Raw genomic sequence first — 15,910 nt, 5'->3', positions numbered from 1 at the left:
TCTAGCCACATGCTACACATTGCCTGGCGGAGAAGTTTTGCTGGGAGATCGCCAAATTTATTTGAGTGTGGGGCACCGCTTGCATATCACACCAGTGGGTAGCCATGAAATCGTCTCTAGATTACTGAGTGCTGTGGCTTTAAAATGTTCGGCTTCTAAAATGGCAAGAGCATAATGGGACCTAAATGTACTCGAAAGCGCCAGCGCATTACGTGAAAGAGGATTATTTCGTACTTTTGTAGGATTTCATTTTTACAATGGTCATTGAGACTCAAACTTTACGCCCATCCATCCTACCCACAACGGACACTCAAATCCGAATATGTGGATACTGTGAAATGACTAATTATATCTTAGTGTAATTAAGTATTCCTAAACACTGTTAGAGATAATTTCACGTCGTTACGGGCATTAAACCCATATGTTTTTGCATGTCAATAATGCAGGTTGCATGTGCCGGGCGGTGGTACATGGCCTGTAATAGAACACTGTCTAGGCGAGGGTTGGTGGCTCGCACAAATGTTGCTGCAAGACTCCCTCCTCGTGTGCGTCGATGTGCCATACCCTGGTTTGCTCGGAGGAGGCAGTGTTGCGGGTGTGGACTAATCTCCATCTGTTTCCAGCTCACATGGGGATGAAGTGTTGTCCCATCTCACAGCGTGGCTTTTCTCCGCGCGTGCGAGGGGGCTCTCATTAATTGGCTGAAAACATCTTTATATATAGAGGGCTGCAGAGCTCGGACTGTTATTGGTGCCGGCTCACCAACTGGCTGCCTTTCCAGTCTTTGGTCCCTCAGCGATTTTGAGGTGCAATTTGCACAAATGACGACGCTATATTGAACAAAATGTCATGATACCGCCTATTATTTAATTTAATTTATTTCTACGTGACTTCGAATCTAGTTTGATACCCCTTCCTTTCATTCGTCACCTGTAAAGATAGAACATTTAAAATTATAATTATAACACAAGAGGGGTGAGGGCTTACATGGAAGGACTGAGATGGCACAAGAGCCAGATCAAGTGCCAGTACACCCTAATCTGCTCTGCATTCATCACGGAAACGCTACGGAGATAAATGGATACATGCCAACGCACGTAAAAAAACAGCTCCTTCACACATGAAAAGTTGTCTTTGCTGTGTCATGAATATATTAAGATATCTAAGTTGTGTTTTTTTTTCCTTCAGAAATTTGTTTGCTATCTTTGGGCGGCGACACGGCCCAGCGGTCGCGTGTTCGCTGCTTGTTGTGGAGGTTCACGGTTCGGATCCAGTGGCTGCCCTGGCTAATACTGCGGGCGTAATCATCACATAACTACGCACCGTCTGCTTCACCTTGTACTTTAAAGATCCCGTGGTGTCATTCGCAAGAGTAGGCCGTTTGTGTGCCGGCGTCACGGGTCTAAATTTGCTTATCTAATGAAATTGAATTGATAAGTAGCAAATCATCGCCGCCTACTGTGGAAACTTAACAGGACCCTCCTGAAAAAGAGTCCCGAGACTCGATGAAGCATTTCTGGTTAAACAAGCATAATAATATTAATAATGAACTGTGTCAATCGAAACCTGCACCACAAAAACAAAGATATTGCTAAATGCTGCTTCCCGAATAAGTGTAGCATGTTAAGTGGCAGAGGATAACGTGAGCCAATTGAACATAGATTAATACAAAAGAGAACATGTGGAATGAACCAATTTCCGAGATCACAACAAAGTTCCCAAACATCACAATCTTAAATCACTCAGCAATGAACATCCCCCTAATGTCTTGTTCACTTACTTAGAAGGTAAATATAGATCTGACTGTTTATTCTGTGCAATATTCTCTCCGTGTCCTGTGCTGGTAAGCGTTTTGTTCTGTGGTTTGACATCTCTGTTTTTCTGTAACATCAGATTGGGGGGGGGTGGGGGGAGCGGACGGAGGGCGGGCGGGGGGGGGGTGTTTCCTAAATCAAGTTCAAACACCGCACCAATTTTGTTCAATATTATTTGTGTGCAATCTCCGTTGATTGCACGAAAATGTATTTTTCGAACCGGCTTTCACCAACCCGCTCCTGGACATGTTGTTTCAAAAGTCACACGTTCCTTCGTTTAGAAAGAGGAAAATCATACCACACAGACAGACAGAGACGAGCCCACCCGTGCCTTCTGAACGCTCACTTTCAGAAGGTCTGAATAACATGTTTGTTGTTATAATGTGTCCCGCTTGCTTTTGATATTAACTTTGTTTAAAAATTCATTATTAATCGGCCGTGGTTGATGGACTGCTGGATGAGAACTTGCCCGAGCCGCTGCCATCCACCACGATCCCCGTGATGCAAAGATCCACCGAACGCCGGCACAACGAGCCGAACTCCCCGTTCCAAAATTTTCGGCGGATGTCCTCTTCGGACGCCGTTCTATTCTCTCATTGCCATTCCATCAAGGCGCTCGACCATGGATCCATCCGTCCCTTTTTACAATATTGTCTGTTCCACCCGAGCATTGCTTAAATCCGTGCGACATCAATATATACATTTGTTATTTGCCCTGCCCGTGCAAAAGAAGAATTGATTATCCTATGACGGCCATGTACACCAGGGCGGTATTGGGGGAAATTTTTGCTGCCAACATTCATTGGCAGGGCATTCACCATGAATAACTTTGCCAACTTGGATGGCAGTGTCACAGAGTTGAAAAATATGTTTGAATGAACGATGATTGGTCTACAGAGCACACAACCTTGGGAATGCATGTGACCTCATTGGAAGTTGCTTTCCTGGTTTCACACTGGAGTGAAGGGGCGATCACATTTTTCCAGATTTTGGCAACCACGTGTTTTTTTTTACAAAAAAAATATCGCGGCAACTATTGCCAGCGACGATTGTTGGCAGCAATTGCCATAATATTTTCGCCGCGTCTTGCGTGGCCTTTAGAAGTGCTGTAACAGTCGTTGCATTACATTCCTTCAGGTGATGCCCTGTTGAAGCCAAGACTTTTGAAGTCCAGTCCCTGCTTTCTTGACCACATCACGGTGACTCTGCCTCCGTCGCTGGAGCGATTTGAGGAAACCTTGCTGAGCCTTCTCAATCAAGACCGACTCAACGCGGTAAGAATGGGCACTCGCCAGCATACACCCTGTATAAACTAAACTAAGCTACTTTTATCTTACCAGGTAAGGCCCACTGAGCTATATAGCTCTTTTTCAGAAGCAACCTGGCCACAAATGATAGCCCAACGAAGTGGCTAGTCACGTGGAAGTTTATAGCAGCAATATACTCTAAACGCTTGTTTCTAAATGTCGAGGGAAAAACAGGAGGACCAGGAGGACATTCTGCGTGACCACAGGGAGAGAACATTGAAACACCAAATATATAGGCGTCAGGGTCGGGATCGAACCCACAGTCTCTTGTATGCCAGGCAAGGTAGTTCACATCTCGCCACCATAGCATATCTATAGTTTGAGCAGCAGAGAATAGCACAACAAAATCAATCGTACTGTACTTCTATGCTCCCGCATCTATACTCCCCGCCTTCAATCCGCACTGACCAGTGTGGTGAAGTAAGGTTAAATAATGACCCCCCCCCCCCCCACGATCGGCGCAGCATCAGGAAGCCGTTAATCCAGCAAAGGATTTGGCAAAAGAGCCGTTGGCGTGCACGTGCAATGTCCATAGGCCTCTCTTTCCCCAACACACGTCGTTGCTTTATTCGGGCTCTTACAACAATGTGGATTCTGCTCGCCGATCACGTGCATGTACGTTGAACTTCTTTCGCACCGTACGTAGCCAACCGGGCTAATCGGAGGTACAGGAATCATTCTTACGTGCGAGCCCTCAGAGCTGGGCCGAACATTGTTTCGTTGAAAACAAAATACTTTTCCTGACCACCATACCATGCGGTGAACCTCAAGCCCCCAGCCCCTCACGATTATAAAATAGACGCATTTACGTGTGTCTATCAACCATACAACGTCACGAGATTATATTATATCCGTCAACAACGACACCCCGCCTTTGTTGAAAAATGCATAACGCGTAGCGTTGCTTCTGGTGACCTTGTGCACACAGTTACAGGACAGGCTGGATGGATGAATAGGACAACGATATCATATAAATGTGTGTGTGCGTGTATATTTCCAACAGGTTTTTTTTATTATTGAAATATATGCGTCAGCTTTGATTGATCACGGGGCCCTCCTTGCGAGACTCGGCCGCACGTGTGCTAAAGGAGTGCGATTTTGAGCCCACACTTCCGTGTGTCGGGAGGGAACGCGCACACGCACGCACGTACGCGCACGTACGCGCACGCACGCTCCCCGCTCATTAAATCTAAAGGCCAAAATCGAAAGAACGGCCAGACCAATGACGCCAGCTGTCGCGCAAATCTGGCAAGGGAAGCGAGCAGGAGTCCATTAATATCTCTTCTCCGTGTGCCTTTTTTTCTTTTCTCTCCGTGACAAATATATATATTTTAAAAACTTTTTACACATGCTGTTATTTATTTAAGCAATCGCGCGCAGTTTGATCGTGCGGTCGAAATTGTTCAACAGAAAAAAAACTTTCTTCTTCCAAATACTTCTACACCCCGGTGTGTTTCAACAAGCATGCTAACCTTTTGGAAAAATATACAAATCCTTTCATGTATATACATCAATGAAGCTTGATATTTATAGCAAAGACATAATAATTTTTGAATATCTTATTGAAATGGCATCACCGCCTCGATCTTCACGTTCTTCGTCTGCTTACAAGATGAAACAACGCTTTAAATAAATATACGGTATCCACTGATTGACGTTTGCGAAATTGTGTATGTTGATTGAAGTTCATCAGAAACCTATTGAAGCAGGAAGCTGAATTCATCCAGCCAACTGTTTATCATAGGCAAGGTAACAGTCCATTGATTCATCCAAGGAAACTGATACTCACACTCACAATGCATGCGTTGAATCGTGCGTGTAAGAAGTAATTAACTTAATTGTACGTAAATGTTAACTTTAGGCGAAGTAAACAAACAACAACAGGACAATTACAAGGGGACACACGACCTGTGGATGTTGAGCAGTATGTTTATTGTTTGAAATTACAATGTGTCAGAAATGGGAATCGAGAAAATCATAATAAACAAAATGGGCCGACAAAACAGATACTGAACGGACAAATAAGACGGTACAAACAAGACACAGAGAACATATTCTCGAATCGAAAGTTGACCCTGAATCCGTGAAAGTCAACGGAATCATAGCGGGAGAGTGATGTGTTCTGTGTGCAGTTTACATGCAGGCAGGATTAGTTGGGCGGTTACACTGACATGCACTGCTTTTACAATCAAATCGGTCACCTGTACATTAACTGGGTTCTCAGAACAGCTCGTTGATGGTCTGAATCCGACCACAGTAGAAATGTCTTGGGCAAAATGTGTCCGTGGTGATGAGCCAAAAGAATTCACTGCTGGGAAGATAGGATCTCAGGAGTGAAGGGGGATTAACACATTACACTGTATGTTTATAAGATGGGGAAAAATAAAGGAGAACTCGTGATTTGAACACAATATGGGTCCTGCAATCAAAGGAGGAAGACCTAAAGCCAGATGGTGGGATACTATAACAGCAGATGTAGGTGGTCATGAATTAACGGTGTGAAACCTGTGGTTTCTGGCAGAAAGAAGTAACGCCAGGGTCTTGTGGTATCAACAATTTTTACCCACGATAACATCTTGATTTTGATGTACTTTGTATAGACGTCTAGTTCATAAGGCCTGTCTTCGCCAGGCAAAAGTTTTCAGTAAATATGATGATTCACCTGATATGATTTTTGTTTATCTACGATTATACACGAACTACGACTCCAAATATTTGTAATTTTCTGCAAAAATTGTTGATGACTTGATTCAACTTCTTCGGAAACCGTTCAATTGAAAGATTTCGTAATTTTTTTATGAGAAAGAACACAAAAGTGTTTTACTTAATACTCTGAGGGGAAGCTCCTATCTTTTACCGTTTTCGAAATATAAAATGCCAATATTTTAGTTCAAACCCGCTTTCATTCAAAATATCTCAACAACAATAAAAGATAAAACCAATGGTTCTCGCTTGAATTTTATTTTCCGTTTAACGCTCTATCAAATGAAAAAAACCCGCAATCTTATATTTTGAACTGTTTCTGAATGACACGCACAAACATTTTTATGGGGCACTTAAAATCGACATTTGGTGGCCTTAAAATGACAAATCTCAGATTTTTATATTTTTCCCTGTTGTTTGTCCTAAAAGCTACATATGTACCAAATTTAAGCTTTATACCTTATCGGGAAGTACCCTAGAGGTTTCAGAGACATACATACAGATTAAGGTCTTTATTTATATATTCAATGCATGCACCCTGGTTATAATATATACGTTTAAAATTACCTAACAATGGCATGCTGTACAAATAGAGAATTGTAAGTTCAACATTCCATTGGTAACATGCTGGGATAAAATCAGGTCATCGGTTATGAGGTCACTCTTTGGGTCATCATTATTTTTTAATAGGTACATTCTTTATTTTTGATCCGTGACATTGTGGCAGGCGTGGCCACAAATCGCAAATTGCGAAGTCTGGGATCAACTCGGCACATCTTCCCTCGGCGGGGCTCAATTTGGGTTTTGAACGTTTGTCATCTTTCCTATAAACTCGTTCTCACCAACAGGAATGTGGAATTTGCACCACCGTTTCAGAATTGGCAAAAGGGGGGTAAGCACTGACTGTCCCACTTGTTTGAGTAAGACAGGCATTCATATTTGTGTGAATTCCATAATAGAGGCCTTTCGAGTTAGATCGCATGAATATAAACATGTCGTTAAAACCGCCACCACCCGACACAGACAATTTTCAAGGATTGTCATGTGAACAAAATGTGCCAATTGTTTACTAGTTCAGCACACCGGTGTGTTGGAGAGTAAACCCGCAGCATTTACAATTCGAGAACCGTGAAGTTTCGCCAGTAATTACAAAAATTAGCATCATCAGGCGACAGCTAGACTTGTGGAGAAATCCTCCTGTTTTGGTCTTAAATAGAGGTCGCGAAAGCCTACGTGTTAAAGTGTATGATTTCATTCAGGGTTCAAAAGTGGCCAGGTGGAGCGGTGGCTTTGCGGGATTACGCACCGTACTATCATGAACCCAGCCACATGAGTTTGATTCCCAGCCATGGCTGTATGTACATATAATGTTGAACTTCTTTCGCACCATACGTAGCCAACCGTGTTAATCGGAGGTGCTTTTATGAACTCCGGTGACATTAGTTCGATTTCCAGCCACGGCTGACATCGGTCACGAGCAATATACAGTGGTACCTCGGTATACGACCGCTTTGTAATACGTCGAATTTGGTATACGTCGTGTTTTGATGAGAAAAAAATGTCTTGGGATACGACATCTTGCTTGGGATACGACGTCTTGCTTGGGATACGACGCGCTTGCTAGAACTTGTATGGGTCTGGATGAGTCACCCCGTACCCGCGTAGACCCTGTTCACGACTCCTCCCCTTCCTCACCACCATCCTCGTAGGCTATCAACTCCTCTCGGCAAGGTAAAGTGATGTTAAATTATTTTTTTATTTCAATTTATTTTAATTTATTTATGCATCTATTTTAATTTATGTATGCATTTTAGTAATAAGTAGTGTCTAAATTATTTTTTACAACCCCATTAATGTATATTATGCCAAACAAAATATCATTTCTTATACTCTGGAACGGATTATTTCCTTTCCCTTTATTTATTATGGGAAAAATTCGTTTGGTATACGTCATTTTCGGTATAAGTCCTACCTCCTGGAACGAATTAACGACGTATACCGAGGTACCACTGTATATTTTGGTCCTGGCTTTACTTCAGCAACCCTCAGTGGCCATTGCTGTGAACTATATTAATGAAATCCCCCCCCCCCCCATTATGGACACGGAGTGGGGAGGCCTTCCTCCAGCAATGGATTGACAAAATACGTAAATTGTTACTATTAATTATTTAAAAAGATGTCCACGTTTCATACAAAAACATTTTTTTGAAACCACCCGTCAAGTTATAGCCATTTTCTTTCCCATTTACTGTTCTAATATTGCACTTTTTTTATTCCCTAATCGGCGAAAGCTTTTAAAATATTACTTTTTCTATTTGAAATGATATGATTTCTTGCCTTTTTTGAGTATTCATAAATATATTCAATCATTTTTCTCTGATGTGTTATGTCTGTCATGGAAACGGTGTGTTTTTTACTTGATGAAAGCCCACTTAAGAGCTCCTTAGCTCACAGGGTACTGCAGAATAAACTGGAACTGAATGGATTGAGTTTTACACGATGCGTGTTCGTTGCCTGCGCACAGAGTTTGTTGAATGTAAGAGCTCCGTTAATTGTGGCCTTTTTTTGTCGAGAGTAGAAAGGGACGTGTGAATCGGATAAAGACCATTGATCGCTATGGCCTGGGCCGTGCACCTATTGCCCAGACATCACCAATTCATCGTTCAAATTGTACATACAACAAACTGATCGATTGCCATAAACCCAACGCTATCTTTAAAAAAAAACAAATGTACATTGCGGTAGTGTTTGGGGTTGTTTTATTGTCTGAAAGCTTTAACTAGCTTTAATGTGCGCGGAAATGCCAACATACGCTTCTCACAAGTCCATTGTCAACAGCAACTCACTCAAGCAATGCAAGCACATGATCGTGTTACTTTAAAGTGACCTAATGAAGGATCGTTATTATTTAACTTAATTGTACAGAATGATGAACAGAATGATTTAAGTTAATTAAGCCACGTGTACCGGTAAATACAGCCTTGCCATTTAAAATCGTCGATTTATCTCCAAGCAGTTCAACAGTCAAATTCCTATAATTGTTCACACATTTTAAGCCCGGGGTGAAAAAGGTTGAAGTTCAGCTTTGCTACCCTCCATGGGCACCTGTGTAGGTGATCATTGTACAGTCACACTACCCAACAATGACGTAGGGAGCCGTGGTGCAGTGGTTAGCGCATTGTGCTATGCATCTTGCTGTCTGAGTTAGATGCTCAGCCACGGTTAACATCAGTGACGAGTGACATCTCAACGAGTTCTTGGCGACCACCATCCTGAATAAGAGTCGGTGAGGCTTTGCCTGTGTCAACAATTGTAATCATAATAGTGCCTTGGATTGTTCGATTGATTGCATTTTACGCGGGGAAGAAACCTTCAGCCTTAAGCTGATTTCCAAAAATGACCCCGTGGAGGAGCTTGGTGAACATAGGGAAGTTACAGCATAAAAAAAAATCAAAACGGTGCAGAACACTGAGTGGCAAACACATTCAAGGAGAACACAATTCAAATCACACGCCGCTCAAGTAACAATGGCAGGTAACACGGAAATATAACGACTGGCATGAGGTTCACCAAATCACACGCGCAAGCGAAGGGATATCTTCCATGATAGCTGTGTCCTTTAAGAAAGCTGCTAATACCAAATGTTGTCATTTATATTAATGTTATTCACGCCTTCCTGTTCCGATGACGTGCGTGTGCATCATTAGCTTTTCTTCCGGAGTCAATCCCGAACGGAATCGAATCGATTCCAAATCAGAAGTAGAAAAAAAAAGTAAAAGGCCATATACGTTAAGGGCGTGTGGCACAGTTTGACGCCGGCTATCGTGGAGTGCGGTCGTGTCGCTACAGTTCTCTGCGGTGAGTAAAGTTCAATGTCTTTGAAAACAGCAGCGCTACGCCTCTCTAAATAAAATGACCGCGAACCGCTTGCGCGTTACGAGATTCAGCGGTGAACGGAACCCCCACCCTGCAACGTAAAGACATCTCAGGACGGGAAAGGGTTCACGTCATGCTTTGCCATCCACGTTCATAACGCTTCGGTGCGTGACTTGACGGCCGGTGCGCGTGGCAGGACGACCGCATGCCGGACGGACACACGGTCACCGTGCAGGAGCGAAGGCTGCACATCGGGGTCCACAACGGCTGGACCTTCGTGCAGGACCCGCAGGTGGCCGTGCTGGTGCCCGAGTGGGACCCGGGCAAGGGCGGCGCAGGCGGTGTCCACAAGCGCTCGGCGTCGCTAACCCGCACAGGGTACGTGCGGCCTTCTCGGACACGAAGTTGCGATTGGACACTTTTTTATATGTAAAAAAAAAAGTGTAATATTGCGTCGTACAAATCGTATGTTTTGTTTATGAGCCACGGGTGGTGCTTGAAGTTCAAGCTCTTGACTCGGAATCCGAAGGTTGCACGAGTTTATGATATTGTTTGGGGGGCTAACTCATCCAATTGTGAATCATAATCGGTTTCATTTTAGGTCAGATGGTGTGGGTATGACGTCAATCAGAGCTATGCGCCCGGCACAGCCAAGCCAATCAAGTTGTCTCGTGGGTGGATGTGCCGATTGATTTCGCTTTTTAGCAAACCGGTAATGTTAAAAAGCGAGTAAAAATGTGTTCTATTTTGTACGAAGTTTCGCTCGACATTGCAACCAGTATCATCAGGTGTTTGCAAAAGCTCAGATCTTGAGTGATTGGCACATTTGCCCAGGTGACAACTTGATTTGTTTGGCTTTGTCGGGTGGTGGAGGGTTATCACTGTGATTGACACCACACCTACACACAATCGAACCTAAAAATAAACCAATTATGAATCATATTGGTTGTCAAAGCCTACGTGTCAAATCATCCTATCAGCCCCTTTGGAGATGCACAACTAAGTACCATTTTGTGGGAAGTTAATAGTGGTGTCCTCTTTTTGAGAGATTGATCCCTCTCATGGGGAATGTGAAATAGCCACATATGTAGCACGGTTGGCTATGTGCGGTGCGAAAGAAGTTCAACATACATACTCATGCGTGGCCACTGTGACATGAATGTTGCAGATATCAGGGTAAAACTTGGACTTAGGGTTTGTGCTGCAGGTGGTAGACATACCTATGGGGTGGAAGAGGGGCTTAATTATGAAATGTGTACAAATATTACATACAGATATTATAAGGAATGTAAAGTGGATGCAGGATGTTGGTTTTTGATGGATGAATATTTTACGGGCAGAATCTAGTGCAATTTCAATTGTGAGGCTGAAACGTTCACAAAATCCAAAATTTTTGCGAAAGAAATTGAGGGTTCTAATGAAGCATTCCAACACCTTCGTCTTGTGTCAGCAGTAGCTGTAGCAGGGGGAAAAAAATAAATCACATCAAATGACCGTCATATTTTGTTACAGTTATTTTTATATCTTGGATTTGCTATTCTCGGTTGGGTAATTGGGCTCATGTGATTCCACGTGGAGGAGGATGTTTTAAGCAAATCTCATTTACAATTTTCTGGTCAATCCAGAGTGCAAAGTCTCTTACTTTGTCTCTTACTTTGCACTGCGCAATGATAATGGCGTGCGAACTCACTCACTCACCGACCCATTGTGCTCAAGCGCATTTTAAATCATTCGGAGCTCTTCTATTCATCTTCCGTTCAACTCTGCGCATTTTGTGACAATAAGGCCACATTACGTAATTTTATTCCCGAACGGGCTTAAGCCGTGGGCTCGTAATGCATCTGGACAGGAATCTTCTAATGAAACAATAAATCCCCCCAGGTGGCGGCCGAAGCCGAGATCATTGCATAGACACAAGGTTAGGACATAACGATGCCTTGCCTGCTGGATGATGCGGTTTCATCGCAGGAAGAAAATTATGCCGTGCAGTGTTGTCCGCCGATCCCGCGTGCCGCCGCTGTTGACTGGTAATCACCCCCATAGCCGCGCTGCCCGCCTTGTTATCTTGCCACCTCTGAGCGTGCGTTTCTGAACTGGCAATGTTTTTCAATTATTTTCTTTACTTTTAAGAACCTATGCCCCCCCCCCCCGTGCTCATTATGTAGCGTAAGTATGTCATGTGTCCTTTTCATGACTTTCAAATGCATTCGGTACGTGTGGCAGAGTATACCGGCAAACAACAACGACGATGGTGGTGATGATGCTTCTTGTGTCCATATGTTTTAACACAATTTTTCTTCAACCAAATGACTCTGAATGTACCCAATCTCATCAGATCTTGGGAAGCCAAGCGTGGTGGTTGGCACTGGTTTAGTACTTGGATCGGTGACCACCAAGGCTTGCCCAGATGGTTCTAGGCACGAGGCAGCAAGCTTGGTGGCTGTAGTCCCCTCGTTTGCATGGATTTTCTCTGGACTCTCTCCCAATATCTTGAAGGTCGCTTAACAAATGAAGGTATTTGTTAGAAGGAGTCAACTAGAAAACACGTCAAGAGTATGAGTGCCTGGGACAATTTCGTAAGTAAGGCTAGGATCAGCATAGTGAAATCAAGAGACAGGCAAGAGCATGTTGGAGTGATTTTGGAACTGGACATCCGTGAAAAAGAGCTTTATAACTCATAAATATTATGATTCTAGAGATGTACGTATTATTTTTGAGATCTAAAATGGGGAGACGGTTTCAACCCCGATGCACCGCGTAAAGGGCGCAGTTCCCACGAGGCAGCCAGCGCACCGTTGTCTCGAATTTGTAGGCCGGGGGGAGCGGGGGGAAGGGTGATGGTGGAATCGTGTCGGGCTGCTCCGTGTTTTCTCTCTCCTGGGAGGTCCACGTCCCGTGGAGTCCCACGTGCGAGGTTAAACCGTGCATTTAAAATCAATGTGTGTTCGTAGTATTTGGCTGCTATCAATTTTCCACGTGACAATAAGCCACTTTGTTGAGCTAGCATTTGTGACGACCAGGTCGCTTCTGAAGAAGAAGATAATAGCTCGGTGTGCTTTACCTGGTAAAATAAATAAAAGTTTAGTTGTATTTGTATTTTTTGTATGGATTTTCTTACCTTTCCTAAACTTTGTGCTCCTATCCTATTTTTTTTATCGTTTGATGTTATAACGTTCTGACCCGCCCCCTACTCGACATCAGTGAAAAAGAGCTTTACAGCTCATCGGATTCTTCCGGTATGAAACACATTTTATTCTGATTCTGAAACCATACAAACACACCGCCCCGGCGGGCTCTGTCACGCGCAAAATGTCAGCGCCATCGGTCCCCGGCGTTGGATCATCCAGCGCTTTCCTCACCAGTTACACCGCGCGGTGCTACCCTTCACCAAATCGCCTGGAATGCGGCCGGTCTCACGGCTGGGTGCTTTGCCGCATCTCGTCCTTCAGACCTTTTGTGCCGCAGGCCAAAAAAACACCTCCCTTTCGTTTTCCAATGGCCGATTTCTTTTTCCTTTTGACTGAATGGCTCGCATTTTTCGCCGGCACGCCGCAAATATGTTCCCGTCGGTTCTGACGGAAGATTGTCAACAGAAACCAGCGGCAAGTGGTTCCGGTGGGTGTCGGAAATATCGTTTCTGTACATTTATACGCGGATATCATTTACCCCCCAACCTCACACCTCTCCTACCGTGCCCGAGCTGTATCCCGGTGCCGTTTTGCCTTGCTCCGGCTCTTAATGGGCGACTTTTTGGGCTAATGAGTCCAATTAGATCTCGGTAAAAACAGGGGCCCCTCTTGCGTTTCATTAGCGGCAGCGACTGTTAACAAAGTGCCCAGGCGTGCATAGTGGGGGTGGGGGGGGGCGGCAGCCACGGGAGATGGTAGGCCTGGAAACGACCTGGCGTAACCCCCCATGAGATGAAGCAACAAAAAATCTTTCCTCCCATCTTGGAGAGTGCCCAAGTGTGGGTTGGTTCATGCGTTGGTGCTTTAGCCAGAGTGTGGGGCATCCGCAGCCAATTACGCCCGTGTCTATATGCAGTCGGCTTTTATTGTCACAGTGGCAGGGCTGGGACGTAAGTGCATGTCACTTGTGTTTTCGTAGACCAGAATTGGAGTGTTGGGTTTTGTGTGTCTGTGTGTTTGGTTGGTGGAGTTTTTGTTACTTTTTTAATGTTGTCTCATCTTTTGTTTTTCTGGATTTCAAGAACTGATGTTTGTGAGTGACTTGTGAAGCTTTAAAAAAGAAAAAAAACGACTGCGACATTTTTTATTTACACATTTTTTTTGTCTGCTCATCATCAATTATAACAGGTCCCTGCGGGGTGGGCTGGTAGGAACGAACAAATGAATGGCTATAATAAAATGAAATGGCGGGGGTACGATACGAAGGGAGAGTTTGAGGCCTAGTTCTAGGCTTTAGGCCTAGCTGTAGGCTTTAGGCTGCTGTGCGTTAATTTTTAATTTAAATGTTTTAATTAAAAACTATCTCAGGGAATTATAAGGGAATGTTACACTTGTTTAGCCAGGAAAGCCTGAGTCTAAAGGTGTTTGTAGGGTCCTGCCAAGTGTTTGCAGTAGGGGGCGATGTTACTACACCTAATCGGACATCGGAAGGACGGACGATATAATTTATTGTAGGCTGGTTCACTTCGTTCCTACCAGTATAATGGCTGTTTCAACCCAATGGGCTTGAGCGGGTGGTGGTGGGGGGGTGACAATCCCTAATTACCAGTTGAAATGCCCAAATGTTTGAATCACATTATTTATCCACAGTCGCAAATTCGAAAATCTCCATGTCTTTTTATATTTCCCAAATCAGGTCTGAGCGACTGTATTCTTTGCTGTTGTGACGTTCTTACCCCATGCCCCGACTGGACATCTGTGAGAAAGAGCTTCATAGCTCATCGGATTTCTCCAGTGTAAATAAATATTCAGATTCTGTGATATTCCATGTTCAGCAGGCCACTTTGCTTTTGTCTTGTTATTAATAACCACGCACGCTAGGGCCATTGCTCGCACCTCTAAACTAAGGATTTAAACTGCCAGCATATTTGTTTTTTTTATTTGAAACATACTCTCTGCAGAAATGAACAAAAATGCACGATGTTTACACACCATTATAAATTGATAATTGATTTCCTCTTTGCTGCTGTTAGGACTTCATTGCTGGGATCCTTTTAAGACAAGAGACCAACAGACTGGTCTCTTATGGGGCCACGTTCGACACATAATAGACTGACAGACCATCTCTGATGGGAGCTTTTGACAACAAACTGTCACCTAGATTGTTATGGGGGGGGGGTCTTTATAGAGTGGACTGACAGATCACTTTTTGATGGGGTCTCCAGACAATATCTTTAACATGATGCTTTCAGCAACATCACCCTAAAAAGGAATCTAGATTGATTCCCATGCGTTGCAGACATTTTCACCGTAAACACATGACAGCTTTGTTAATTTCCACGTTTGAAATTAAATCGAAACAGCCGTTGCATACATCAGCCTGTAAGGGGGGTGGGGCAGGGCCGGGTGGGTGGCGACAAACTAAATAAATAATATTTTTTAAAGATACATACGGTGGATGTGCATCATGCGTACGAATCTTATTTGGTCGGCAAGAATAATGTGGACATTGCGAGGCCTTGGAGATTGATAAAAGCGAACTTGCCGGGCATCGGTGTCCTTCAACGCTTGGGCACGCATGCGCGCCGTTCTTTTTGGCGAGGCTTGCGCGCGGCATTGTTTGTTCACAGCGTGTTTGTCAACGCAACCCTGAGTTGTCATCCAACGACACAGCATTCCTTGTTTTGTTGTCATGTATGGAGACTATGGGGGGGGGTGGGGTAGACTAGTCTTCCCAGGTATAGGACCCTCTCCATCTGTACTCTAAGGGATATAGACCTCTTCTTCTTGGTTCTTTCGGTAAAGTCACGTAGAATGGAAATAATAAAATAATAAAAATAAAATATAATAAAATAATTCTCATGAGGACGGCTGCTTGCGTTGTGGCCGAAACGTCGTGAGAATTATTTTATTATGTTTTATTTTTATTATTTTATTATTTCCATTCTACGTGACTTTACCGAAAGAACCAAGAAGATAAATCCCTGCAGTCACGAAAGCTTTAAATCGAGATATAGACCTCTGTTTTCATTTACTAGAATTGGACAATCCGTTACAACGATCCATATTTAGTTTCTCGCGG

At 43.7% G+C, this 15,910-nt stretch overlaps 1 protein-coding gene across 2 annotated transcripts in view; it reads left to right on the top strand.

The window, feature by feature from the left end:
• Positions 1 to 15,910, top strand: part of NPHP4 (nephrocystin 4) — a 284,183-nt gene that overhangs the window by 75,981 nt on the left and 192,292 nt on the right. For both annotated transcript variants that reach the window (XM_078611468.1, XM_078611467.1), the window contains exons 6-7: positions 2,952 to 3,088; positions 9,897 to 10,078. In XM_078611468.1, the coding sequence (XP_078467594.1) occupies positions 2,952 to 3,088; positions 9,897 to 10,078 (319 nt within the window). The remainder of the gene's footprint in view (positions 1 to 2,951; positions 3,089 to 9,896; positions 10,079 to 15,910) is intronic.

The sequence above is a fragment of the Lampetra planeri genome, chromosome 36 (assembly GCF_965212315.1).
Source record: "Lampetra planeri chromosome 36, kcLamPlan1.2.h2, whole genome shotgun sequence".
Classification (NCBI taxonomy): domain Eukaryota; kingdom Metazoa; phylum Chordata; class Hyperoartia; order Petromyzontiformes; family Petromyzontidae; genus Lampetra; species Lampetra planeri.
This window is presented reverse-complemented; position numbering and strand designations above follow the sequence as displayed.